Here is a 25134-nt window from a genome sequence, read left to right as displayed (position 1 = left end):
GGGAGATTAGGCAAAACACTGCCTTCTGTATAGTGAGCTCCTAGCCATGATACTCTCAGATTGTAGGACACAAGATATATGCCTGACATCTTCCCCATTGCACCCCAAAACATTGAATATTGTAGAATTCTACCCTGGGGAATATGAAAGGTGCAGATAAAGACTTACATGTACTGATATGTGGGGGTTTCCCAAGGTAGTAGCTCTATACTAGCATGGTTACATTAAAGTGAAGCCCTGTCATCAATACCCATGAAGGGTTGACTGTCAGCATTTGCTGTGTCATCATTCCTATATATAATAAGACAGCCAAAGATAACAAGACATTTGAGAAAATGCCTACAACATGAAACAGAAAGGCCAAAACTGTAATACTACCGCCACACACAAAAACAACAGGAGGGAATAGATATAATTCAGAAAACAAAAGAAAGCCTTTTAAAGTGTCTGATTAATATCTCCAGAGAAACAAAAGGTAATAAGAGCTAACACTTATTGACTTATTCTAAGTTCATTATTCTAGTGCCTCATATGTATTTACCTAGTTGATGTTAACAGTAACCCTATCAAGTAAGTATATCTGGAAGACAAAGAATAGCTTAGGGCTTAAGTGCCCCTTACTAGCTATATAGCCTTAGGCAAATTCTTAACTTCCCTTTGATTCACTTGCAAGTTTAAAATAGGTATAATAATAACTCTTACTATATAATGCATTTTTAAAGAATAAATAGATTAATTATAGATGAAAGAAGATTTACATTTGCAAATTTGTAATAGGATGTTATGAAAAACCAAAAGAGCTCTTAAAAATAAATATTTGCTATCCAAAAAGAAAAACTTACATATGAAGATTGGATGATTAAATAAATTGTCTAATAAGTAGAACAAGAGATGGAAAAGAAGAAAAAAAAATAATCTCAATATTTAATGAGATTCTGGTTAAAGTGAGACTGTAGAAAACTCAATGGATAAATTATTACTAAAACATAACAAGAAAATTTCTCGGAACTTACAGTAAGAGTCTATATGTTAACAGGGTATGCCTGCATGGCCAGATTAATAAATAAGATGCCTGTATTAAGGTCTTTTCAGATTACCAGGAAAAAGTTTTTCAATGCTTCCAGGGAAGGAGGTAAGAGAGAAGGACACAAAGAGAGGTGGAATCAAAATCAAGTCAGTCTTCTGAAGAAACTCGACACGCAATGAGTAAAAGAAACAGCTTCAGCTTTCAAAATCTGAGGGAAAATTATTTTCAAACTAGAATTTTATACCCAATCAAACTATCAAGCAAATGAAAACAAACAAAAATGATGTCTTCACAATGTAAGGAGACAATTTTTTAAAAATCTCTTCTGCATTCATTTATATGAAGGTCTTGAGAGATGTGTGCCAGCTGAATAAGAGAGTAAACTAAGAAAGAAGTGTATACTGGACCTTGTAAAGTAGACTCATACAGGAAAGTATTGAAGGGAAAAAGTCCCAGGGTAACAGTCTATAGATTAACCAGTCTAAATGAAACAGAGGAAACTCAGGATGAAAAAGCTTCTGAAAATAAATGTCATTGACATAGTATCTTAAAAATTGGAATATTTTTAAGGAGAAAATACATTCAAATGAAAGATATGGAAAAAAACAATAGAGGTACATAGAAAACAATGCAAGTATGAAATAACAATTATGAACTCTAGGAACCATACTTTTCGAGTATGGAAATGTAATTATAGTACAGTATACAAATGCATATCCTGAAGCACGTAGCAATATAGATAATAACTACTAATTTAACTAAGAGACTGTGACATCTATATTGGGAGAATAGGAGAAAAAGAATTTGCAATGTTTGTATATGTTTGTTAGTTTGGAAATAAAGCTAAATGCTTTTCTATTATAGAAAGAAATGGTTCAAATACAAAACAATATCAAGATATAGTATTATAAATGTATTATTTATAAATATTGAGATCAATTCAAGAAGAAACCACACTGTGGTAAGGGACTGGCAGAACAGCTAATTTAAAAAACTATAAAATGTTAGTTATATAGTATATATTTTATATATAGTAATATAAAAAACTAATGAAACTTGTTTTTCATTCTAACCTTTAGTTCCTCTTGCTTATTAAAAATTTGGTATTTAAAATAAATTTGCAACGTATAAATGAATATCTCCAGCAATCTCAAACACAAATTTCAAAATGTTTTATTTTTATTCATTTTCATGCAGATTATAATTTTATTTCAATTATAAGGCATAGTCTGTTTTATACATCAGCAAAAGTTAACATAAGAAAATATTTGCCAAGTGAAAGTAGCATGCTTAAAGATAAAATAATAAGTATATAAACTAACGGTATTATTGATGTTCAGTATTGCACACAATATGCTTTGTTTCATTTTGTCATGAGCATAGTAGTAGCGAAATATTTCTTTTTAAATACATGATGTAGAAATAAATGACATGGTTTTCAAACACGAATATATAGAATGTTAGAATGAGTTTGGAAATGTAGATATGCCTTCTTAAATAGAGCAAGTACACTATAGACAGAAGAGATTAGAATCATGAGATGCAAGCTCTGAAATGAATCAAAACCTCAGATTTTTGTAATGAGATATAACAGTAATTAATTCCTTGGGCAGTTGGAAAGAATTAAAACCTTAACACTATCATTTAGAAAAAAATACTAATCAAATTAAACCCAGTTGTTATTAATGCAAAAAAAAAATGAAACATTGTAAAACCACAGGGATATATTACTTGGAAATAATGCTTGAAGTTGCATAATAACTTAAATTTGAGATTTAAAAGTAAACTAATAGAAACATGGCTATGCAACACACCAAAAGTACATGAAACTAAAAACAGACTTTACTGAATATTAAATCCAAAGCTATTCCGGAAGGTGGAATTTTCTTCACCCTTCCTCCCAGGGCCCTGTGCCTGAATATCCGAAATAATTGGTTTCAAGAACTTGAACTCACTGGTCCCGGGGCCTCCCGTCAGACACACCTCGTACTGGTAGCTCTGGGACAGGGTCCCAGCGCCGCTCACGTCCACCAGATGCCCTGGAAAAGGACCTTCAGGCACCGAGCAGCGGCCCACTGAGGCCGCCCTGCTCCTCCTGCACAGCCGCACCGCCACGAACAGGAGCACCGAGAAGAGGAAGAGCGACGACACCGAGGCCAACGCCACTACCAGGTAGACGGTGAGCGAGTCGGCCTGGGCCTGGGCCGGGGCCGCCTCCGGGAGAGGCAGGTAGGGCTGAGAGAAGCCGTCCGCCAGGAGCACGTGCAGCGTGGCGGTGGCCGAGCGCGGAGGCTCCCCGTTGTCCTTGACCAGCACCACCAGCCTGTGCTTGGCTGTGTCGCGCTCGCTCAGCAGCCTGGCGGTGCGCACCTCGCCATTGTGCGCCCACACGCTGAACAGCCCGGGCTCCGTGGCCTTGAGCAGCTGGTACGACAGCCAGGCGTTCTGGCCCGAGTCGCCGTCCACCGCCACCACCTTGGTCACCAGGTAGCCCGGCTCGGCCGCCCGGGGCACCAGCTCGGTGCAGGGCGCGGAGCCGTTCTGCAGCGGGTACAGCACGAAGGGCGAGTTGTCGTTGGCGTCCAGCACCAGCACGCGCACCAGCGCCTCGCTGCTCAGCGCGGGGGAGCCGCGGTCTGTAGCGCCCACGCGGAACTCGAACTCCTGCAGGGCCTCGTAGTCCAGCGACCTGAGGGCGAACAGGTGGCCGTTGTCTGCGTTGATGGAGACCAGGGAGGCGAGGGGCAGATGCAGGTCTTGGGGCGGCAGCAGCGAGTAGGTGACCTGGGCGTTGGTGCCTGAGTCTCTGTCTGTGGCGCTGACACTGCCGATGTGCAGGGCGGGGCTGTTGTTCTCGCGGACGAACAGGGTGTAGGAGGTTTGGGTGAAGGCGGGGGCGTTGTCATTGACGTCGGAGACCAGTAGGGTTATGTTGTGCTCGGTTTTCAGCCTGGGTGTCCCCAAGTCAGTGACGGTGATCGTGATGTTGTACTCGGCTTGGATCTCTCTGTCCAGCGCGCCTTCTGTCATTAGGATGTAAAAATTCTCCACAGTAGGTTTTAGTAGGAATGGCAGATTCTCTTGAATGTAGCAAACCATCTTTCCATTTTCTCCAGAGTCTCTGTCATTAATCTTAAAAACAGCCAGTGCCGTCTCAGGAGAATTCTCAGCAACAGAGTTGGAAAATGATGATACGATCAGTTCAGGGGGATTGTCATTGGTGTCCAATACTTCCACTAAAACCCTACATCTTGCAGAAAGGCCTCCACCGTCCATTGCCTGTATATTTATTTTGTAAGAATTTACTAACTCATAATCAAGCAATTCTCTGAGAAAGATTTCCCCAGAAAAAGGATTGATTTGAAAAGTTGTTCGAATATTTTCTGAGGCATCAAAAAATGAATAGGATACTTCTGCGTTGACTCCAGAGTCTACATCTTCTGCCGATACCTTAACAATAAGGAACCCAATGGGGCTGTTTTCTGGAGCCTGGGTCTCATACAGAGCCTGGGCAAACTGTGGGGCATTGTCATTGACGTCCAAGACAACGATGCGTACAGTAGAGGTCCCAGACCTGGATGGAGACCCACCATCCAGCGCTGTGAGGGTTAAGCTGAGCTCTCCCTGCTCCTCCCGATCTAGTGCTTTGTCCAACACTAGCTCTGGATATATCATGCCTTCATCACTGCCATTAATATTAATATGGAAAAAAGAGTTGGGGCTGATCGTGTAGTTTTGGATACTGTTATGACCTCCATCTGGATCCTGTGCTCTTTCTAGTCGAAATGCTGTCCCTTCAGCTGTATTTTCTGATATTTTTAAGACTGTTTCTTTGTCCTGAAATACTGGCGAGTGATCATTTATATCCGTGACTCTCAGCTCAGCCCGGTAAATCTGAAAGGGATCATCCATTAAAATTTGGAAATACAGCATACAGGGCTCTTTGGGGCCACACAGCTTCTCTCGGTCCAATTTCTCATTTGTGAGCAAATTCCCAGTGTATGAATCCAGGAGCAGGTATTGTTTGTTATCATCGGAAACCACCCTGGTTCCCCTTGCAGCCAGCTCCCCCTCTGCTAGTCCCAGATCCTTTGCCAGATTCACCACAAAGGATCCTTTCTCTGTTTCCTCAGTCACCGAATAACGTCCAAACCCAGAACCTGCCAAGGACACTCCCCCAAAAAGAAAAAGAAACAGGACTTGCCTTTGTCTTGGGAAGCACAACTCTCTGACTGCCATAGCTGCTGCATACGTTATTTCCTAGTTGGTTACAGCCACAGCTCCCAGCATAAAAGAACAGCAGTAGGAAACCCTGCACCTACGCCGTGTAGCCCAGGGGTCTTTTTTGTCCTTTTCCGTTCCCGATCTTTGGCAGCTAAAGCTTCTCTTTTAAGTTCATCTATCCGTGTCTTCCTTTATTAGTGACTTGCATAGCATCCTCAGAGCAATTCCCAAACCGTCTCTTTAGCCTGCAGCGCCACCGTGTGGCCTCCACCAGATTTCAGTAGTTGTACCCATTTGTGTGTGTGTATTCAATTTTCCTTAGTGCCTCATTTAAATTTTTCATGTTTATTTTCGTTTGTCTTGTAAAAATTAATGTTGAGACAGAGAAATAGTCACATTGTTGAGATTCTTCAATTCTTTTTTGGAAAAGTTAAGAATGCAACACTTGAAAATATGTTTCTAGCAGTAAGTCTGTCCACCTCACTGTGCTAAATTTAGCTCTCTACTAGTCCTTTCATCTCAGACACAACTCTCATACAATATCAAGAACCAAAGGGAAAATGTTGGTGACATCTGGGATCACCAAAGTAACAGAAGATTTTACTTTTCCAGAAACATCGGGCATAAGAACACCAAAACAGACAAAGAAAATTTGTTTCACACCTTCCTCAACAAACTTCAAAATCTCATCACACTGATTAAGGAGAATCATCACTCTGTAATCCTGTATGATGCATTTAAGCTGTCCCTTCTCTATTCTCTCATAAAAACTTGTGTCTACCACTATGATTGCCCTACAAATATTATTGCTTCTTAATTCATGCCAGTCTATTTCTTCTTCAATGTGTGGGCTACTTAAGGATAGGAACTATGTCCTAATCATCTGTGAGTGACAAATCAGACAAGCAATAAATACTGCCTGTATTATGACATGCATAAATAAACTCAGGTGGGTAGAACCTGAAACGTTTTTGGGTGCCTTTCAATTCCTACCACTTGAAAGTTTTTTTCTTTCATTTACTCTTTGCAATTTCAGTTTCCTTACTTTCACTTGTCTTTGTTTTTCTTGTATTAGCTTTAAAGTAACTTACAGGGTTAAATAAGAGATTGATCCTTATTTTAAGGTCCCCTCTTAATTGAAATTTAACAGGATCTAACTTCTCTGCACCAAATAAAGGGAGGTAAAGAATAGACCACACTAACACCTATCTTAACACTATTAAAATTAAGAACAGCATTATAGTGTCTTTTTTCATAGAATTTTATTCAAAGTTCTTTTTAAATTATTTTATATTTTATTTTATTTTGACGGAATTTTGCTCTTGTTGCCCAGGCTGGAGTGCAATGGTGCAATCTCGGCTCAATGCAACTTCCACCTCCTGGGTTCAAGCGATTCTCCTGCCTCAGCCTCCCGAGTAGCTGGGATTACAAGCATGTGCCACCATGCCTGGCTAATTTTGTATTTTTAGTAAAGACGGGGTTACTTCATATTGGTCAGACTGGTCTCGAACTTGCGACCTCAGGTAATCTGCCCGCCTCGGCCTCCCAAAGTGCTGGGATTACAGGCATGAGCCACTGAGCCCTGCCTCAAAGACCTTATATCTAGAAAGAAGCTCTATTTTTTCTATAATAGGCAGGTAAATAGATTAAGTCAAGGAATGTCGTGGAGGAAAAGTCTAGACACTACCAATAACACTCTCTAATAGTTGAATATAAAAGCTGCACAATATAAACCTCTACTTTGTGATTGCTATTGTTTTTTCAACTGGATGGCACTGGGCTATTAGCCATTAAAAATTTAACAGGAATCTCAGGAACCTCTGATTGGTGTTTATATATATATATATATAGGTTTCCAAACTAAAGCCCATTTGCACAGGCTCAATATCTTGCAGTGGCTTTTCTTCTAAGGCTAATTAGAGGTTTATTTATCATATCGCTTACAATAGAAACACTATATTTCAAATAGGGAACTATCAATGCCGGGAAAGTAGAACTTTAAAATAAAAGGTAAAGTTTAAGAAAATTATTGTAGGCTGGGTGCGGTGGCTCACGCCTGTAATCCCAGCAATTTGGGAGGCTGAGCGGGGTGGATCACGAGGTCAAGAGATAGACCATCCTGGCCACCATGGTGAAACCCATCTCTACTGAAAATACAAAAATTAGCCGGACGTGGTGACATGCAACTGTAGTCCCAGATACTCTGGAGGCTGAGGCAGGAGAATCGCTTGAACCTGGGAGGCGGAGGTTGCAGTAAGCCGAGATCGCACCACTGCACTCCAGCCTGGGCGACAGAGCGAGACTCCGTCTCAAAAAAAAAAAAAAAAAAAAAAAAAAAAAACAAACCAAAAAACAAAAAAAACAGTTGTAATGGACAAGGATGGCAAACCAATAAGAACACCGGCTTCAAAAGAAAAATAGAAGAAATATCAAATAGTAAAAGCACATATTACATGCAGCAGATTATTTTAACAAGTACAAAGTTTTAGGAAAAGGAGAACTAATGAATAATGTAGAGGCAATGAATTTAAAGTCAATAAGGACATTTAAAACGAGCAAAATTTTTTTAAATGATATCAACTTTGAAAAATATTCTATTTCACTCATGGGATTCTAGTAAGAAATGCCTCATCAGGACACAAAATAAGAAAAAGTTAACTTGTGAAGTTAAGCATAATACGCAAAGTTGAAGATGAATCAAACAAAAAATAGTACCTTCTTTGTGGTGGGCATACACAATTTAGTTAGCCAACAAGAATATATTAAAGAAGTAAATGTCTTTATTAAATGGGTTCTTTTCAATAATTAAATCCAAAGCTATTGTGGAGAGTAGAATTTTCCTCTATTTCTTTCCCACCGCTTTGGGGCGGGAGGTGGGGGGTAATCGGCTTCAAGAACTTGAACTCGCCAGTCTCTGAACCTCCAGTCAGACACGCCTCGTATTGGTAGCTCTGGAACAGGGTCCCGGTGCCGCTCACGTCCACCAGATGCCCTGGAAAAGGACCCTCGGGCACCGAGCAGCGACCCACTGAGGCCGCCCTGCTCCTCCTGCACAGCCGCACCGCCACGAACAGGACCACAGAGAGGAGGAAGAGCGACGACACCGAGGCCAATGCCACCACCAGGTAGACGGTGAGCAAGTCGGCCTGGGCCTGGGTCGGGGCCGCCTCCGGGAGAGGCAGGTAGGGCTGAGAGAAGCCGTCCACCAGGAGCACGTGCAGCGTGGCGGTGGCCGAGCGCGGAGGCTCGCCATTGTCCTTGACCAGCACCACCAGCCTGTGCTTGGCCGCGTCGCGCTCGCTCAGCAGCCTGGCGGTGCGCACCTCGCCATTGTGCGCCCACACGCTGAACAGCCCGGGCTCCGTGGTCTTGAGCAACTGGTACGACAGCCAAGCGTTCTGGCCCGAGTCGCCGTCCACGGCCACCACCTTGGTCACCAGATAGCCCGGCTCGGCCGCCCGGGGCACCAGCTCGGTGCAAGGCGCGGAGGCGTTCTGCAGCGGGTACAGCACCAAGGGCGAGTTGTCGTTGGCGTCCAGCACCAGCACGCGCACCAGCGCCTCGCTGCTCAGCGCCGGGGAGCCGCGGTCTCTGGCTCCCACGCGGAACTCGAACTCCTGCAGGGCCTCGTAGTCCAGAGACCTGAGGGCAAACAGGTGGCCGTTGTCTGCGTTGATGGAGACCAGGGAGGCGAGAGGCAGGTGCGGGTCCTGGGACGGCAGCAGCGAGTAGGTGACCTGGGCGTTGGTGCCTGAGTCTCTGTCTGTGGCGCTGACGCTGCCGATGTGCAGGGCGGGGCTGTTGTTCTCGCGGACGAACAGGGTGTAGGAGGTTTGGGTGAAGGCGGGGGCGTTGTCATTGACGTCGCAGACCTGCAGGGTTATGTTGTACTCGGTTTTCAGCCTGGGTGTCCCCAAATCAGTGACGGTGATGGTGATGTTGTACTCAGCTTTGCTCTCTCTGTCCAGTGCACCTTCAGTCATTAGGATGTAAAAATTGTCAACAGACGGTTTCAGAAAAAAAGGCAGATTATCTTGAACATAGCAAATTGTCTTTCCGTTTTCTCCGGAGTCTCTGTCTTTAATCTTAAAAACAGCCAATACTATCCCAGGAGAGTTTTCAGCAACAGAGTTGGAAAGTGATGATATGATCAGTTCAGGAGGATTGTCATTGGTATCTAAGACTTTCATCAAAACTGTACATCTTGCAGAAAGGCCTCCACCGTCCATTGCCTGTATATTTATTTTGTAAGAATTTACTAACTCATAATCAAGCAATTCTCTGAGAAAGATTTCCCCAGAAAAAGGATTGATTTGAAAGGTTGTTAAAATATCTTCAGAAGCATCAAAAAATGAATAGGATACTTCTGCATTGACTCCTGAGTCTACATCTCCTGCAGACACTTTAACAATAGGGGACCCTACTGGACTGTTTTCTGGAGCCTGGGTCTCATATAGAGCCTGGGCAAACTGTGGGGCATTGTCATTGACATCCAAGACCACAATTCGTAGAGTGGAGGTCCCAGATCTGGATGGAGACCCACCATCCAGCGCTGTGAGAGTTAAGCTGAGCTCTCCCTGCTCCTCCCGATCTAGTGCTTTGTCCAACACTAGCTCTGGATATATCATGCCTTCATCACTGCCACTAATTTTAATATGGAAAAAAGAGTTGGGGCTGATCGTGTAGTTTTGGATACTGTTATGACCTCCATCTGGATCCTGTGCTCTTTCTAGTCGAAATGCTGTCCCTTCAGCTGTATTTTCTGATATTTTTAAGACCATCTCTTTGTCCCGAAACACTGGCGAGTGATCATTTATATCCCTGACTCTCAGCTCAGCCCGGTAAATCTGAAAGGGATCATCCATTAAAATTTGGAAATACAGCATACAGGGCTCTTTGGGGCCACACAGCTTCTCTCGGTCCAATTTCTCATTTGTGAGCAAATTCCCAGTGTATGAATCCAGGAGCAGGTATTGTTTGTTATCATCGGAAACCACCCTGGTTCCCCTTGCAGCCAGCTCCCCCTCTGCTAGTCCCAGATCCTTTGCCAGATTCACCACAAAGGATCCTTTCTCTGTTTCCTCAGTCACCGAATAACGTCCAAACCCAGAACCTGCCAAGGACACTCCCCAAAAAAGAAAAAGAAACAGGACTTGCCTTTGTCTTGGGAAGCTGAACCCCCTGGTCTTCATTGCTGCTTCTTTCCTCAATGTCAGTCTCAATCACACTGCCCCAGCACAAATAGCAATCGCAAACCCAGACTTATGTGTACCACAGATCTAGGGTTTTTAATTTTTCCTTTCCCAATCAGGGGCTCGACAGCTCTTCTTCTCAGCCCATCTGTCTCAATATTTCCTTTTTGTTAAGGACTTCCGTAGCATTCTGGTCAATTTTGTTCCTCCATCTCTTTAGTCTGCAGCGCCACCTTGTGGCTTCCAACACAGTCAAATGGCTGTGCCCAATTTTTGTGTTTATATAAAAATTCTTCATTCCTTCATGAGAAAAGTTAAAAATTGAACAGTTGAAAAAATGTTTCTAGCAGTAACCCTGTTCAACTCTGTGTTAGATTTAGCTGTGTACTAGGCCTTTTGCCTCTGACACAACTCTTATGCAAACAAAGGGAAAATTGTGGGTGCCTTCTGGAACCACCAAAATAATCAATTTCACTTTCTCAAAAACTTTGGGCATAGGAATGCCAAAAATTAACAACAACAAAAAACTTGTTTCACATCTTCTTCAACAAATTTCTTCAAGATCTCAGATTGCCTAACTAGAATCACCGCTCTGTAGGCCAGAACCAAGCATTTAGGCTGTCTCTCCACTGTGCTTCTCTAAAACTTATGCATACAATTATGCTTACTCTATAAATATTATTGCTTCTTGTTTCAGGCCAGTTTTCCCCTTCATCAATGTGTAAACTACTTGCGAACAACTATGTCTTTGTCATCTTTGGTTGGCAAATTAGCCACTCATTAAATGCTTGCTATATTAAGGCATGCATAAATAAACTAGTGAGTAGGACATGAAACAATATTCAGTGCCTTTCGATCTCTGCTATTTGAAAATTGTTTTCCTAATTTACTCATACTTTGCAATTTGTTTCTTTTTTTCTTAGATTAGCTTTAAAGTAACTTGCAGAATTAAAGAAGGGACTGACCTTTATTTTCAGGTCCCTTTTAATGGAAATCTAGTAGGCCCTAATTTCTCTGAACCAATTAAGGGGAGGTAAAGAACAGATCAAACTAACACCTATCCTAATACTATTGAAAGTCAAAACAAACTATTAAATCTGACTCACATAGAATTTAATTCAAAGGCCTAATATCTAGAAAGAAGCTCAACTTTTCACATAATAAGCAAGAAATACAGATTAAACATAGGGATGTTTTACAGAGAAAGGGCTAGATACCGCAAATGTATACTATGATGAGTATAAAAGCCAAACCATGTAAATGTCTCCTTGATAAGTTTTTTTTCCAACTGAATGAGATTGAGTTGTTAGCCATTAAAAATATAACAGGGACCTCTGATTTTTTAATTCAGTAATAGAAAGAATAAATTATTAAATATTTTTACATAATATCTTTGCCTTTTGTCTACAAACACAAACACATTTACATATACTGAATGTCTTACAATGGCTTCTCTTTTTATTTTTAGATAAGGCTGGTTAAAGATTTCTCATATCACTTACAATAGGAATATTATATTTTATTTAAGGAGATATCAATACAGGGAAAATAGAACTTTTTTTTTTAAAGGTAACTTTACGAGACTCTGTCTCAAAAAAATTAATAAATAAAACTTTGGATGGACACATTGGCTTATGCCTGTAATCCCAGAATTTTGGGAGGCTGAGGAGGGAGGATGGCTTGAGCCCAGGAGTTCAAGATCAGCCTGGGCAACTTGGCAAAATCCCATCTCTGCAAAAGATTAGCCAGGCATGGTGGCACGCACCTATAGCCCAAGCTACTTGGCAGGCTGAGGTGGAAGGATCCCTTGAGCCCAAGAGGCGGAGGTGGCAGTGAGCCAAGATCGTGCCACTGCACTCCAGCCTGGGTGACAGAGTAAGACCCTGTCTCAAAAAAAAAAAAAAAGAAAGAAAGAAAGAAAGAAACTTTAAGAAAAGTATTATAATGAAAATTGAGCTTGAACCCAACAAGAATACCAATTTTGAAAGGAAAATAAACAAAAGAAATGTGACATAAGAAATATGCCTAATACATGCAATAGGTTATTTTAATAATTGAGGTTCTAGGAAACTGAGAACTAACATGAAAAATGGAGCAAAAAATGAATAGGAAGTAAATAAAATATAAAGACGGAAAAATTTTAAATGACATCAACTATGAAAATAAAGTCTATTTTGTTAATTGGGATTCTATATGCAACACCTCTTTGGGGTAAATATAAGGAAAAGGAAAACTGGAATTAACAATATAATTTGAACTAACAACCAGAGAAAAATACCTTATTGGTGGTGGTGAGCATGAACAATTTAATCAACAAGACAATCATAAGAAGTTAAGAAATTTATCAAATGGGTTCCTATCAATAATTAAATCCAAAGCTATTGTGAAGGGTGGAATTTTAATCTATTTCTTTCCTAGTGCCCTAAGGAGAGAAGTTGGGGATAATCGGCTTCAGGAGCTTGAACTCTCTTGTTTCTGAGCCTCCTGTCAGACACACCTCGTATTGGTAGCTCTGGGACAGGGTCCCGGTGCCGCTCACGTCCACCAGATGCCCTGGAAAGGGACCCTCGGGCACAGAGCAGCGGCCCACTGAGGCCGCCCTGCTCCTCCTGCACAGCCGCACCGCCACGAACAGGAGCACCGAAAAGAGGAAGAGTGAAGACACCGAGGACAACGCCACCACCAGGTAGACGGTGAGCGAGTCGGCCTGGGCCTGGGCTGGGGCCGCCTCCGGGAGAGGCAGGTAGGGCTGGGAGAAGCCGTCCACCAGGAGCACGTACAGCGTGGCGGTGGCCGAGCGCGGAGGCTCCCCATTGTCCTTGACCAGCACCACCAGCCTGTGCTTGGCCGCGTCGCGCTCGCTCAGCAGCCTGGCTGTGCGCACCTCGCCATTGTGCGCCCACACGCCGAATAGCCCGGGCTCTGTGGCCTTGAGCAGCTGGTACGACAGCCAGGCTTTCTGGCCCGAGTCGCGCCACCACCTTGGTCACCAGGTAGCCCGGCTTGGCCGCCCGGGGCACCAGCTCGGTGCAGGGCGCAGAGCCGTTCTGCAGCGGGTACAGCACGAAGGGCGAGTTGTCGTTGGCGTCCAGCACCAGCACGCGCACCAGCGCCTCGCTGCTCAGCGCGGGGAGCCGCGGTCTGTGGCGCCCACGCGGAACTCGAACGCCTGCAGGGCCTCGTAGTCCAGAGACCTGAGGGCGAACAGGTGGCCGTTGTCTGCGTTGATGGAGACAAGGGAGGCGAGGGGCAGGTGCGGGTCCTGGGACGGCAGCAGCGAGTAGGTGACCTGGGCGTTGGTGCCTGAGTCTCTGTCTGTGGCGCTGACGCTGCCGATGTGCAGGGCGGGGCTGTTGTTCTCGCGGACGAACAGGGTGTAGGAGGTTTGGGTGAAAGCGGGGGCGTTATCATTGACATCTGATATCTGCACTGTTATGTTGTGCTCCGTTTTCAGCCTTGGAGTCCCCGTATCTGTGATGGTGAGGGTGATATTATATTCAGCTCTTGCTTCTCTGTCGAGTGCTCTCTCCGTTACCAAGGTGTAAAAGTTCTTGACTGAAGGTTTTAGAAGAAAGGGAAGGTCTTCCTGGATGGAGGAAATCGTCTTCCCATTGTTTCCGGAGTCAGGATCTGAAACGCTGAAAACAGCAACTACTATCTCAGGCGAGTTCTCTGGGATGGGGCTGGTGAGTGCAGACATGGTCACCTGTGGGGGATTGTCATTCACATCCACCACTTGCAGGAGAAGAGTGCACTTTCCTGAAAGACCTCCCCCATCTGTGGCTTTGATGTCCACTTCATAAGACGTAACCGTTTCGAAATCTACTTGTTTTCTCAGTCGAATTTCCCCTGTCATAGGATTTACCTCCAAAGTTTTACTAATATCCTCCGAAGGCTGAAAGAGTGTGTATGATATTTTTCCATTGGCTCCGCTGTCTAAATCCCTGGCGGAGACGGTGGCAACCAGGGAGCCAAGGGGGTTGTTCTCTGGAATCTGCACTTTGTAGATGGGCTGCTCAAACTCAGGAGCGTTATCACTGATGTCCACCACTTCAATGCTGACCTGAGCAGCTCCAGATCGTGGTGGAGAGCCGCCATCCAGTGCTGTCAGGGTTAGTCTTAGTTGAGGCTCTTCCTCCCGATCCAGCTCTTTACCCAACACTAGCTCAGGGTATTTCCTGCCATCATTGCGTTCTCTGGTTAGAACCCCAAAATGGGAATTTGGGCTGATTTTATAGTTTTGAACATTATTGCTTCCTACATCCAAGTCCAAAGCATGATACAGTGGGTACTGAGTTCCTAGAGGACTGTTTTCCGGTATTTTTAGAATCATTTCCTTTTCAGTGAACATGGGAGAATGGTCATTTATATCTATCACTCTCAGTTCAGCCTGAAATATTTCTAAAGGTTTTTCCATTAACACTTGGAAATGTAGTATGCAAGGCTCAGTGGGACCGCATAGCTCCTCTCGATCTAGCTTCTCATTTATGAGCAAATCCCCAGTTTGAACCTTGAGCTGCAAATGCTGTTTGTTCCCCTGGGAAATGATCCTGGCCTTGCGGGTGGACATCTCTGTCAACCCCAACCCCAGGTCTTTTCCTAGATTTGCCACAAAAGAGCCTCTCTCCGTTTCTTCCACTGCGGAATAGGACCCCAACTCGGCGCCCGCCCCAGACAAGCTCAGCAAAACAAAGAAAACGAGGACTTGCCTTTGTCTCCGATTGTGCATCCATCCAATCTCCATTGCTTTTTCTTGAAAAGTTGGTTCACAGAAGCGTCATGTATCCCCAGGATCCTAGTAGTACGGTTTTGCAGTCCAGAATGTCAGAACCAAGCAGCCCAAAAGTGTCTTAAAGAGGTTTCACACTTGAGTCTGCTCTGGCTCAGCTATTCTTTTGCTTCCAGGCTTTGGGAAACGGTTTGCTGGATCCTGGAGCTGCGTGGGCAATTCTATTTTCCGTCATCTTAACCTGCAGCGCCACCACGCGTTCTCACTGAGTCTTTTATTCTGGTTTAATATTGGAGGCAAAATACTTCTAAATGTACTGAATAGACTATGTAATATAAAACACTGAGTTCTATTTTCATGTGACTTTCGTGTATACAGATGGAGCTCTGTGATGTTGTACATGGAGGAGTACAAAGAGAAGACTGTCATTTATGTTATTGACTGTTTAATGCTGTTGAGATTAATGATTAAATAAAATTCAATGAACATTTAACCAGAGATAGAATATACACTTAGAAGCAAAATGTTTCTGAAGTAACATGAGAACAATTTCACAAGTACATCTTTTTCATGGTACCTATATAGACACTATGAGTAGACACTGCAAAATTGCAATCAGTGGTAGTTCTAAAGAGTATTTAACAATCGCTTTATTAAAGAATAAATTACTTCCTTTTCTTTCTGACACCTAACCCTGAGAACTGTGAGTTTTTACAACTTTCAAGTTATTGGAAAATTCATTCAGAAACAAGCAAATCTCAAGGTTGGGTCTGCTACACTTTTGGATTCCCCCCACCCTTTTTTCATTTCAAAGGCTTTTAATATATTCAGAGGTGTGCATCCGCCATCACAATTTGGGAACATTTTCATCTCAAGAGAAACCTTACCTCTTTTAATTATCACCGTACCCCTTCTCCCATCCCACTTATAAATATATGTGTGTGTGTGTGTGTGTGTGTGTAGGTTAACCGAAAAAGACTGAAGAAAGAGAATAAGAAATTCAAGAAATGCAACTATAGGTTAACTCTACTTCTTACTTAGACTCATTTCTTTAATAATGGATATGGCATATAGAGAAGGTACAGGAACATAAATCAGGTTAATTCACTCATCATAAAGTTCATTTGTAGTATCTGTCCCAGCATACTTAGAGCTTCAATAAGAACATGGGTATATTTGTGCAGAGTAGTATAAAGAAACTATAAACTAAAACTTATATTTTCACATGAGAGTTTAGTTCATGGAATAGGAGTAGGAATAACAAAAATTTCACTTCCTTAGTTAGAAAAACAATGCTATCAGTTAATGCCTGACCATATAGCATATTGGTTAGACTTAGATTATATTTTAAATTTTTACCTTTATTACTTCAGAATTATCAGAAAGTTAATCGTTTTTTGCAGGGGGGATGAGGTCTCACTCTGTCACCTAGCCTGGAGTGCAATGGCACAATCTTGGCTCACTGTAGTCTCTGTCTCCTGGGCTCAGGGGATCCTCTTACCTCAGCCTCCTGAGTATTTGGGACTACAGGTTCACAATCACACCTGGCTAATTTTTGTATTTTTGTTAGTGTCAGTGTTTTGCCCCATTGCCCAGGCTGGTCTTGAACTACTGAGCTCAAAGGGTTCAGCTTGCCTCAGCATCTCAAAGTGTTGTGATTACAGGTGTGAGCCAGTGCTCACAGCCAAGTTACCTTTCTAAGCCTCAGTTTCTCATATTTAAAAAAGGGGATAATACGTCAACTCCCTTAGGATATGGGGAAACATTTAAAAGGCAATAAATGTAAAACATTCTCTACACCACTTTTAACTAAATTGTAGCTAGATTAGAAATCAAAAAATAAAGGCTTAAAAAGATAAGTTACATTAATTTCTTCACTTCAGATCTGTGCATTTTACTATGTACATTTTAATTAAAATTGCACTGTTAAAGAATTATGATTAGAGTCCACTGGATATACTAATGAAGAGAAGATGAGATAATTTTTAAAACAGTGAAAACAAGACAAATACTATGGGCAAATTTAGTGTAATTTAAAATTTATGCTATGTTGACAGAAAACCATTACTTTGAATTGATCATAAAAATTAAAATAAATAATATGAAAACAATTACTTTAACTGAAGGCTGAAACCAAAGCCATTCCTAAAGTTAGAGTTTTCTTCCATTTCTGGCCCAAAAGAATGGTCCCGAATATTAAGTAATACTGGTTTCAGGAACTGGAACTCATTCGTCCCTGAGCCTCCTACCAGGCACACCTCGTACTGATAGTTTTGAGACAGGCTTCCGGTGCCGCTCACGTCCACCAGATGTCCTGGAAAGGGGCCCTCAGGCACCGAGCAGCGACCCACTGAGGCCGCCCTGCTCCTCCTGCACAGCCGCACCGCCACGAACAGGAGCACCGAAAAGAGGAAGAGCGACGACACCGAGGCCAACGCCACCACCAGGTAGACGGTGAGAGAGTCGGCCTGGCCCTGGGCTGGGGCAGCCTCCGGAAGCGGCAGGTAGGGCTGGGAGAAGCCGTCCACCAGGAGCACGTGCAGCGTGGCGGTGGCCGAGCGCGGAGGCTCGCCATTGTCCTTGACCAGCACCACCAGCCTGTGCTTGGCCGCGTCGCGCTCGCTCAGCAGCCTGGCGATGCGCACCTCGCCATTGTGCGCCCACACACTGAACAGCCCGGGCTCCGTGGCCTTGAGCAGCTGGTACGACAACCAGGCGTTCTGGCCCGAGTCGCCGTCCACCGCCACCACCTTGGTCACCAGGTAGCCCGGCTCGGCCGCCCGGGGCACCAGCTCGGTGCAGGGCGCGGAGCCGTTCTGCAGCGGGTACAGCACGAAGGGCGAGTTGTCGTTGGCGTCCAGCACCAGCACGCGCACCAGCGCCTCGCTGCTCAGCGCCGGGGAGCCGCGGTCTGTGGCGCCCACGCGGAACTCGAACTCCTGCAGGGCCTCGTAGTCCAGCGACCTGAGGGCGAACAGGTGGCCGTTGTCTGCGTTGATGGAGACCAGGGAGGCGAGGGGCAGGTGCGGGTCCTGGGGCGGCAGCAGCGAGTAGGTGACCTGAGCGTTGGTGCCTGAGTCTCTGTCTGTGGCGCTGACGCTGCCGATGTGCAGGGCGGGGCTGTTGTTCTCGCGGACGAACAGGGTGTAGGAGGTTTGGGTGAAGGTGGGGGCGTTGTCATTAACGTCGGAGACCAGCACGGTCATATTGAGGCGTGTTGTCAGCCTGGGTGTCCCTAAGTCAGTGACGGTGATAGTGACGTTGTACTCGGCTCTGCTTTCTCTGTCTAGTGGTGTCTCTGTTAGTAGAGTGTAAAAGTTCCCCACAGAAGATTTCAGAAGGAAGGGTAAATCCTCCTGAATGGAGCAACTTATTTTCCCATTTTCTTCTGAATCAAGGTCTGAAACACTGAAAAGTGCAACCACAGTTTCAGGCGCGTTCTCAGGTATTGGGCTGGTAAATGCAGACATGGTAACTTCTGGGGCATGGTCGTTCACATCCATCACTTGAATCAGAACGGTGCATTTTCCAGAAAAGCCTCCAGCATCTCTCGCCTCGATATTGACTTCATAGGACTGAAATTTTTCGAAATCAAGTTGTTTTCTTAGTCGAATTTCTCCTGTCAAGAAATCGACCTTAAAAGTTTTGCCAATCTCGTCTGAAGCTTGGAAAAGGGAATAGGAAATCTCTCCGTTGACTCCTGTGTCTGCGTCCGTGGCAGAGACCTTCACAACCAGGAAGCCTACTGGACTGTCCTCAGAGATCTGCACCCTATAGAAAGGCTGCTCAAATTCAGGGGCATTATCGTTGACATCCAGGACTTCGATGTAGACCTGAGCAGTGCCAGATCTGGGCGGAGAGCCACCATCCAGTGCTGTGAGTGTTAACCTGAGCTCAGCTTCTTCCTCTCGGTCCAGCGCTTTGTCCAGCACCAGCTCTGGGTATTTCCTGCCATCACTGCGTTTGCGGGTGAGGACCCGAAAATAGGAGTTGGGGCTGATTATATAGTTCTCAATATTGTTTTGGCCTACATCTAAGTCTTCAGCATTCTTCAGAGGAAACGCAGTCCCAGGAGGACTGCTCTCTGACACTTTCACCAACATTTGTTTGTCCAGAAATACTGGAGAGTGGTCGTTTATGTCTATTACTTGTAGCTCAGCTTGAAAAAACTCGAAGGGACTCTCTAGCAACACTTGGAAACGTAGCACACAGGGCTCTGTGTGACCGCATAGATCCTCACGGTCCAATTTCTCATTTAGCAACAAATCCCCGGTCACCTGATTGAGCCGCAAATGTAGTTTGTTCCCTCTGGAAACAACCCTAACCCCCCGCCTGGAGAATTCCCTCTGCTCCAGACCCAGGTCCTTTGCTAAACTGGTGACAAAGGAGCTGCCCTCAGTTTCCTCTACCATAGAATAGCGTCTAGGTTCCGCCGCGCCCGCCAGAGATAAACCCAAAAGGAGAATGGAAAAAACGACTTGCCTTTGTCTGCAAATGAGCTTCCCGCTGGCCTCCATTGTTCTTGCTGGATTCAGCTTCCTGGGAGGACGGTTCTGTGGGACTGTAAAGTCCCCAGTATCTGAGGCTGTGGTTATTCCACAGCTACCTCAGAAATATTCCAGTGAGTAGTCCTCTCCAGAGGACCCAGCCGTCCTCCCTTTGGCATCCAAGCTTCCCGTGGACTTCCAGGTTCTGCTGCTTTTTGCCGGTTAATGGAGCTGCAGCTGCGGTTCTGGTTTGTACCTTCTTATCCTGCAGCGCCACCACGCGTCCTCACAGGATCTTACATTTTGTGGGATGATAATAGATGTAATATTCCCAACTCTGCTTGTATGTACCCTGGGACTATGTAAATTTACAACACCACCGTTAATATCGCCGGACGTTAGTGAGCAGACAACTGCCCGAAGGAGAAATTGCTTTAGTCTTTCAACAATGCTAACTGAGTTTTGGGCAAAAAGGAAATATTTAGGTAACAGTCTAGCTTGGCAAAAAGAATTTCAAATATAATTGTAGTTAACATGGGCAACATTTAGATCTTTATAGTTTTATTTCCATGAACCATAGGAATAATTAGTAGCTGTGAATCTCGAACAAATTTTTTAATCTCTCTGCTTTAATTTCCTCATCTGTAAAATGAGGATAATAATAGCACCTACCACATAGGGCTGTTGTGAATTCCCCACCTTACACATGAGGAAACTGATTCAAAGAGAGATTAACCTTAAAAATAAACTATGTACCCGGTATATGGCAATTTGATACCACCAGGTAGGTGGTATTTAGGACTCTGCATAAATCAATTGCTATAACTAGAAAAACACCTCAAAATTACATGGTAGAATAGTACAGGAACATGACTATCTCAGGTAGAGAACTTATGTCAAACAGTGAAGGTAAACAAAGAAGGAAAGGCTGGAGAGCTTGTCTAAATAGAGACAAAATCTGTAACAGCAGTGGTGATTTTGTTTCTGGGGAAGCGTGTCCTTTTTTGTTACCTCTACTTCTCTTCTAATAGCATCAATTTTAAAAAGCTTTTATTTTGATATTTTTCATATCTCATAAAAGGAGAAGAGTAAAATTAACCTGCAATTACTCAGTACTAGCATCAACTATTATCAATGTCTTGCCATAATTCTTGACTCTATCCCTCCAACATCTTTACATTCCAGACAAACTGAATTTTCACCAACAAATACTTCATTATACATTTCTTTAAATGCATAATAACTTTAAGTGACTCTAAAAATACCCTTAACTACAATGCCATTATTATAACTAAAAAATTAAGTTAATATTACTTAATATCCATCTATATTCAAACTCTTCCAAGTGTTTCAACGTCATTGCTGATGTTTGAATGAAGATGCAGACAAGATCCACACATTACATTTGATTGGTAGATCTCATAAGATCTTTCCTACTGTAGACTTCTCTCCTCCTGTTTTTCATGCTATTTATTTGTTGAATAAATTAGATAATTTTATCCTAAGACCATTAAAGCATTTTAAGATTTTACTGCTGTGAGGTTTTTTTTGCCTTTAGATTCTATCCCACCAGTGATATATAGTAATACTACCTTTATTAGAGTTAGCAGCACTAGTTTATAATGTTTTCAGAACACAACCATGCAAAAATTATCCAGATATTTTAAAAATAAAAATCAGTTGTAAATTTTTATAAAAAACAGTACTTCTCCTTAACTTCCGAGAATTTCTAAAAATTTAATGATCATCTATGTTTCTCTTTGATATTATGCATTTAAAACTAACTATCCATTTTCTTAAATTTTCCTGATTCAATAGTGCACTATAATTAACAGAAAACTTTAAAAACAAACTTTCAAATCAGAAAAATGTATTACAAATGTTAAGTATGGGTGACTGCAGAAAATCTACAATGTGAAGAAAATAATTAACTAATGATGCAATCAAAATTATGTAATATTCCTACTCAGGACCATTAATCTTTTTTCTGGGAAATGATAGTCATATGTTCTGAAGACAAGGAGAAGGCACAGATTGCCCTTTCAATTTTGTTTTCCACTTGAGTTTGGACAGATCAGAGCATTAGTAATAATAGTTGAAAATTGACCCAGAAAAGCAGGACTTTTGGTGTATAAGAAAATAAAACCATAGATAAATATGTACATTATTATTTCTAAATATAGAAAAGATTGAACAGCAGTATAAATATGATAAAAGACTTCTCCTTAATCAGGCAGAAACTTGCCAGGTGATATCTAATGGCAGAAAACAGTATGGAATCAGAGCACGGTCACTGATCCAGAGTCAGACAGATCTGGAATGGATGCTCAGTTTTTTCACTTATTAGTTAGTGGACCTTAGTGAACTTACTGCATCTCTAAGACCATCTATTTGTTCATTCCTAAAATACCATGCCTCATATGCTTCTTCTCAGATTAAAAGTGTTAAAATAGTGTATGATGCATTAAAAGCATTTTTAAAAATGCTTAAAAAGATACTCTACAGTCTATGCTTCTGAGACTAGGGTAGATACACTCATACAGCTTTCTAATCAACTCAGGAAGTCTCAGTAGAGATTGAAAACAATGGAAAGCAATTTAAAATATCTCAAACTAGACTTACATTTAATAGACTTACATTTAATAGACTGTATATTAAGCATAATTGTTTGACATTTCATGCTTTGTGAAGGGTTCTTGATACTAAATCAGGATCCTATTCTATGTATAGAAATTTATGGCTTGACTTCAAGAGTACATATTTGAAATGATGTAAAGACACTCCCTTAAGGGCACCTCACAATAAGTTCCTAATCAGAAATGTATTCACAGACGCGGATTTAGTTTTCATTCTTTATCAGAAACCCAAATTATTCTGAAATGGTAGATTTTCTTCCACTTCCTTGCCTGTGCTCTGGGGTAGCAGGTTGGGGATAATTGGTTTCAGAAACTTGAACTCATTTGTCCCAGAGCCTCCAGTCAGACACACCTCATACTGGTAGCTCTGGGACAGGGTCCCGGTGCCGCTCACGTCCACCAGATGTCGTGGAAAGGGGCCCTCAGGCACCGAGCAGCGACCCACCGGGGCCGCCCTTCTCCTCCTGCACAGCCGCACCGCCACGAACAGGAGCACCGAGAGGAGGAAGAGCGACGACACCGAGGCCAACGCAACCACCAGGTAGACGGTGAGCGAGTTGGCCTGGGCCGGGGCCGCCTCCGGGAGCGGCAGGTAGGGCTGGGAGAAGCCGTCCACCAGGAGCACGTGCAGCGTGGCGGTGGCCGAGCGCGGAGGCTCGCCATTGTCCTTGACCAACACCACCAGCCTGTGCTTGGCCGCGTCGCGCTCGCTCAGCAGCCTGGCGGTGCGCACCTCGCCATTGTGCGCCCACAGGCCGAATAGCCCGGGCTCCGTGGCCTTGAGCAGCTGGTACGACAGCCAGGCGTTCTGGCCCGAGTCGCTGTCTACCGCCACCACCTTGGTCACCAGGTAGCCCGGCTCGGCCGCCCGGGGCACCAGCTTGGTGCAGGGCGCGGAGCCGTTCTGCAGCGGGTACAGCACGAAGGGCGAGTTGTCGTTGGCGTCCAGCACCAGCACGCGCACCAGCGCCTCGCTGCTCAGCGCGGGGGAGCCGCGGTCTGTGGCGCCCACGCGGAACTCGAACGCCTGCAGGGCCTCGTAGTCCAGAGACCTGAGGGCAAACAGGTGGCCATTGTCGGCGTTGATGGAGACCAGGGAGGCGAGGGGCAGGTGCGGGTCCTGGGGCGGCAGCAGCGAGTAGGTGACCTGGGCGTTGGTGCCTGAGTCTCTGTCTGTGGCGCTGACGCTGCCGATGTGCAGGGCGGGGCTGTTGTTCTCGCGGACAAACAGGGTGTAGGAGGTTTGGGTGAAGGCCGGGGCGTTGTCATTGACGTCAGAGACCAGCACAGTTATGTTGTACTCGGTTTTCAGCCTGGGTGTCCCCAAGTCGGTGACGGTGATGGTGATGTTGTACTCAGTGTTCCTCTCTCGATCCAAAGGTTTCTCTGTTACCAGAGTATAGAAGTTTTCTACAGATGGCTTCAGGATGAAGGGGAGATCGTCCTGGATGGAGCACACTGTCTTTCCATTGTTCCCGGAATCTCTGTCTCTAATCCTAAAAACAGCCACGACTGTCTCGGGTGAGTTTTCTGCAATTGGGCTAGTAAGTGAAGACAGGAGCAGCTCGGGTCGATTATCGTTTATATCTGTTACATCAACCACTACAGTGCATTTTCCAGAAAGCCCGCCGCCGTCTTTGGCCTGAATAGTTAATGTGTAAGTTTGAATTGCCTCATAGTCCAATTGCGCTTTAAGATGAAGATTCCCAGATGTTGGATTGATTTGAAACGTTTTGAGAATTCTTTCAGTGGCATAAGAAAATGCATAGGCTATTTCCCCATTACTTCCGGTATCTAAATCTCTGGCTGACACGGAGACAACCATGGAACCAACGGGGCTATTTTCGGGCACCTGCACCTTGTAGAGCGACCGCACAAAATCAGGGGCGTTGTCATTTATGTCTAGAACCAGGATGCGCACGAGGGCGGTCCCTGATCTGGGAGGAGAGCCGCCGTCTAAAGCGGTGAGGGTTAAACTGAACTCTGATATCTCTTCCCGATCCAGCACTTGATTCAGCACCAATTCGGGATAGATATTCCCCTCCCCGCTATCGTGGACATTAATATGGAAATAGGCATTGGGGCTGATGGTGTAGTTACTCAGGCTGTTGGTTCCAACATCTGAATCCTGTGCACTCTCTAGGAGAAATGCCGCCCCTGGAGTGGTACTTTCTAATATTTTCAAGGAAATCTCTCTGTCTAGAAATACTGGAGAGTGATCATTGATGTCTCTGACCCACAGTTCAGCACGGAAAATCTGAAAGGGTTTTTCCAATAACAACTGGAAAGGCAGCACACAGGGCTCTCTGGGGCCACACAGTTCCTCTCGGTCCAATTTCTCATTTAGAAGTAGATCACCAGTAAGCGAACTGAGCAGTAAAAATTGCATGTTCTGGTCTGAAACAATTCTAGTTCCCCGGGCTCTCAGTTCCCCTACCCCTAACCCTAGGTCTTTTGCCAAGTTGGTAAGAAAGGTGCCTCTCTCGGTTTCCTCCGCCACAAAATACCGAAGCGGTTCGGCGCCAGCCCAAGACATTCCCAGAAATACACAAAGAAATAAGACTTGCCTTTTCTGCACAGCACGCTCCACTCTGGCCTCCATTCTTCTTTGGATCAGTCTTTCAAAATGACTTTCACTCAGCCTCCAGCGGCTCTCACAAATGGCAGCAGCGGAATCCTTTGAAATGAGCTGAATAATAGCAATGTCTGTGGGGAAGGATCCTCACTTTACCCCAATTCCTATTACCACCGTTTCCTTTCCTATGCTTTTCTCTTCAGATTTCCTCTTTACTCTGGAATCTGTAACATCCTTTCTTTGTGAAATTATCTCTCTCTTTTT

At 44.1% G+C, this 25134-nt stretch overlaps 5 protein-coding genes across 5 annotated transcripts; all 5 read right to left on the bottom strand.

The window, feature by feature from the left end:
- Positions 1–2177: 2177 nt before the first annotated feature.
- Positions 2178–6422, bottom strand: PCDHB10 (protocadherin beta 10). The gene has a single exon (XM_054489289.2). The coding sequence runs from the start codon at positions 5264–5266 to the stop codon at positions 2870–2872; it is 2397 nt and encodes a 798-aa protein (XP_054345264.1). The 5' UTR covers positions 5267–6422; the 3' UTR covers positions 2178–2869.
- A 1589-nt stretch (positions 6423–8011) lies between these two features.
- Positions 8012–11686, bottom strand: LOC129037304 (protocadherin beta-9). The gene has a single exon (XM_054489291.2). The coding sequence runs from the start codon at positions 10441–10443 to the stop codon at positions 8050–8052; it is 2394 nt and encodes a 797-aa protein (XP_054345266.1). The 5' UTR covers positions 10444–11686; the 3' UTR covers positions 8012–8049.
- Positions 11687–12725: 1039 nt separating this feature from the next.
- LOC129037309 (protocadherin beta-16) lies at positions 12726–16122 on the bottom strand. Its single transcript, XM_054489297.2, is given in 3 exon segments — positions 12726–13415; positions 13417–13576; positions 13579–16122. Coding segments are annotated over 3 exon segments (2319 nt in total). The 5' UTR covers positions 15188–16122; the 3' UTR covers positions 12726–12865.
- Positions 16123–16197: 75 nt separating this feature from the next.
- On the bottom strand, positions 16198–19689 carry PCDHB8 (protocadherin beta 8). Its single transcript, XM_054489288.2, has one exon. The coding sequence runs from the start codon at positions 19687–19689 to the stop codon at positions 17284–17286; it is 2406 nt and encodes an 801-aa protein (XP_054345263.1). The 3' UTR covers positions 16198–17283.
- A 2826-nt stretch (positions 19690–22515) lies between these two features.
- On the bottom strand, positions 22516–25126 carry PCDHB7 (protocadherin beta 7). The gene has a single exon (XM_054489296.2). It carries the CDS (start codon positions 24895–24897, stop codon positions 22516–22518), a length of 2382 nt encoding a protein of 793 aa, XP_054345271.1. The 5' UTR covers positions 24898–25126.
- Positions 25127–25134: the final 8 nt, after the last annotated feature.

This window comes from Pongo pygmaeus, chromosome 4 (assembly GCF_028885625.2).
Source record: "Pongo pygmaeus isolate AG05252 chromosome 4, NHGRI_mPonPyg2-v2.0_pri, whole genome shotgun sequence".
Lineage (NCBI taxonomy): Eukaryota > Metazoa > Chordata > Mammalia > Primates > Hominidae > Pongo > Pongo pygmaeus.
The sequence above is the reverse complement of the archived record's forward strand: the minus strand, read 5'-3'. Positions and strand labels throughout refer to the sequence as shown.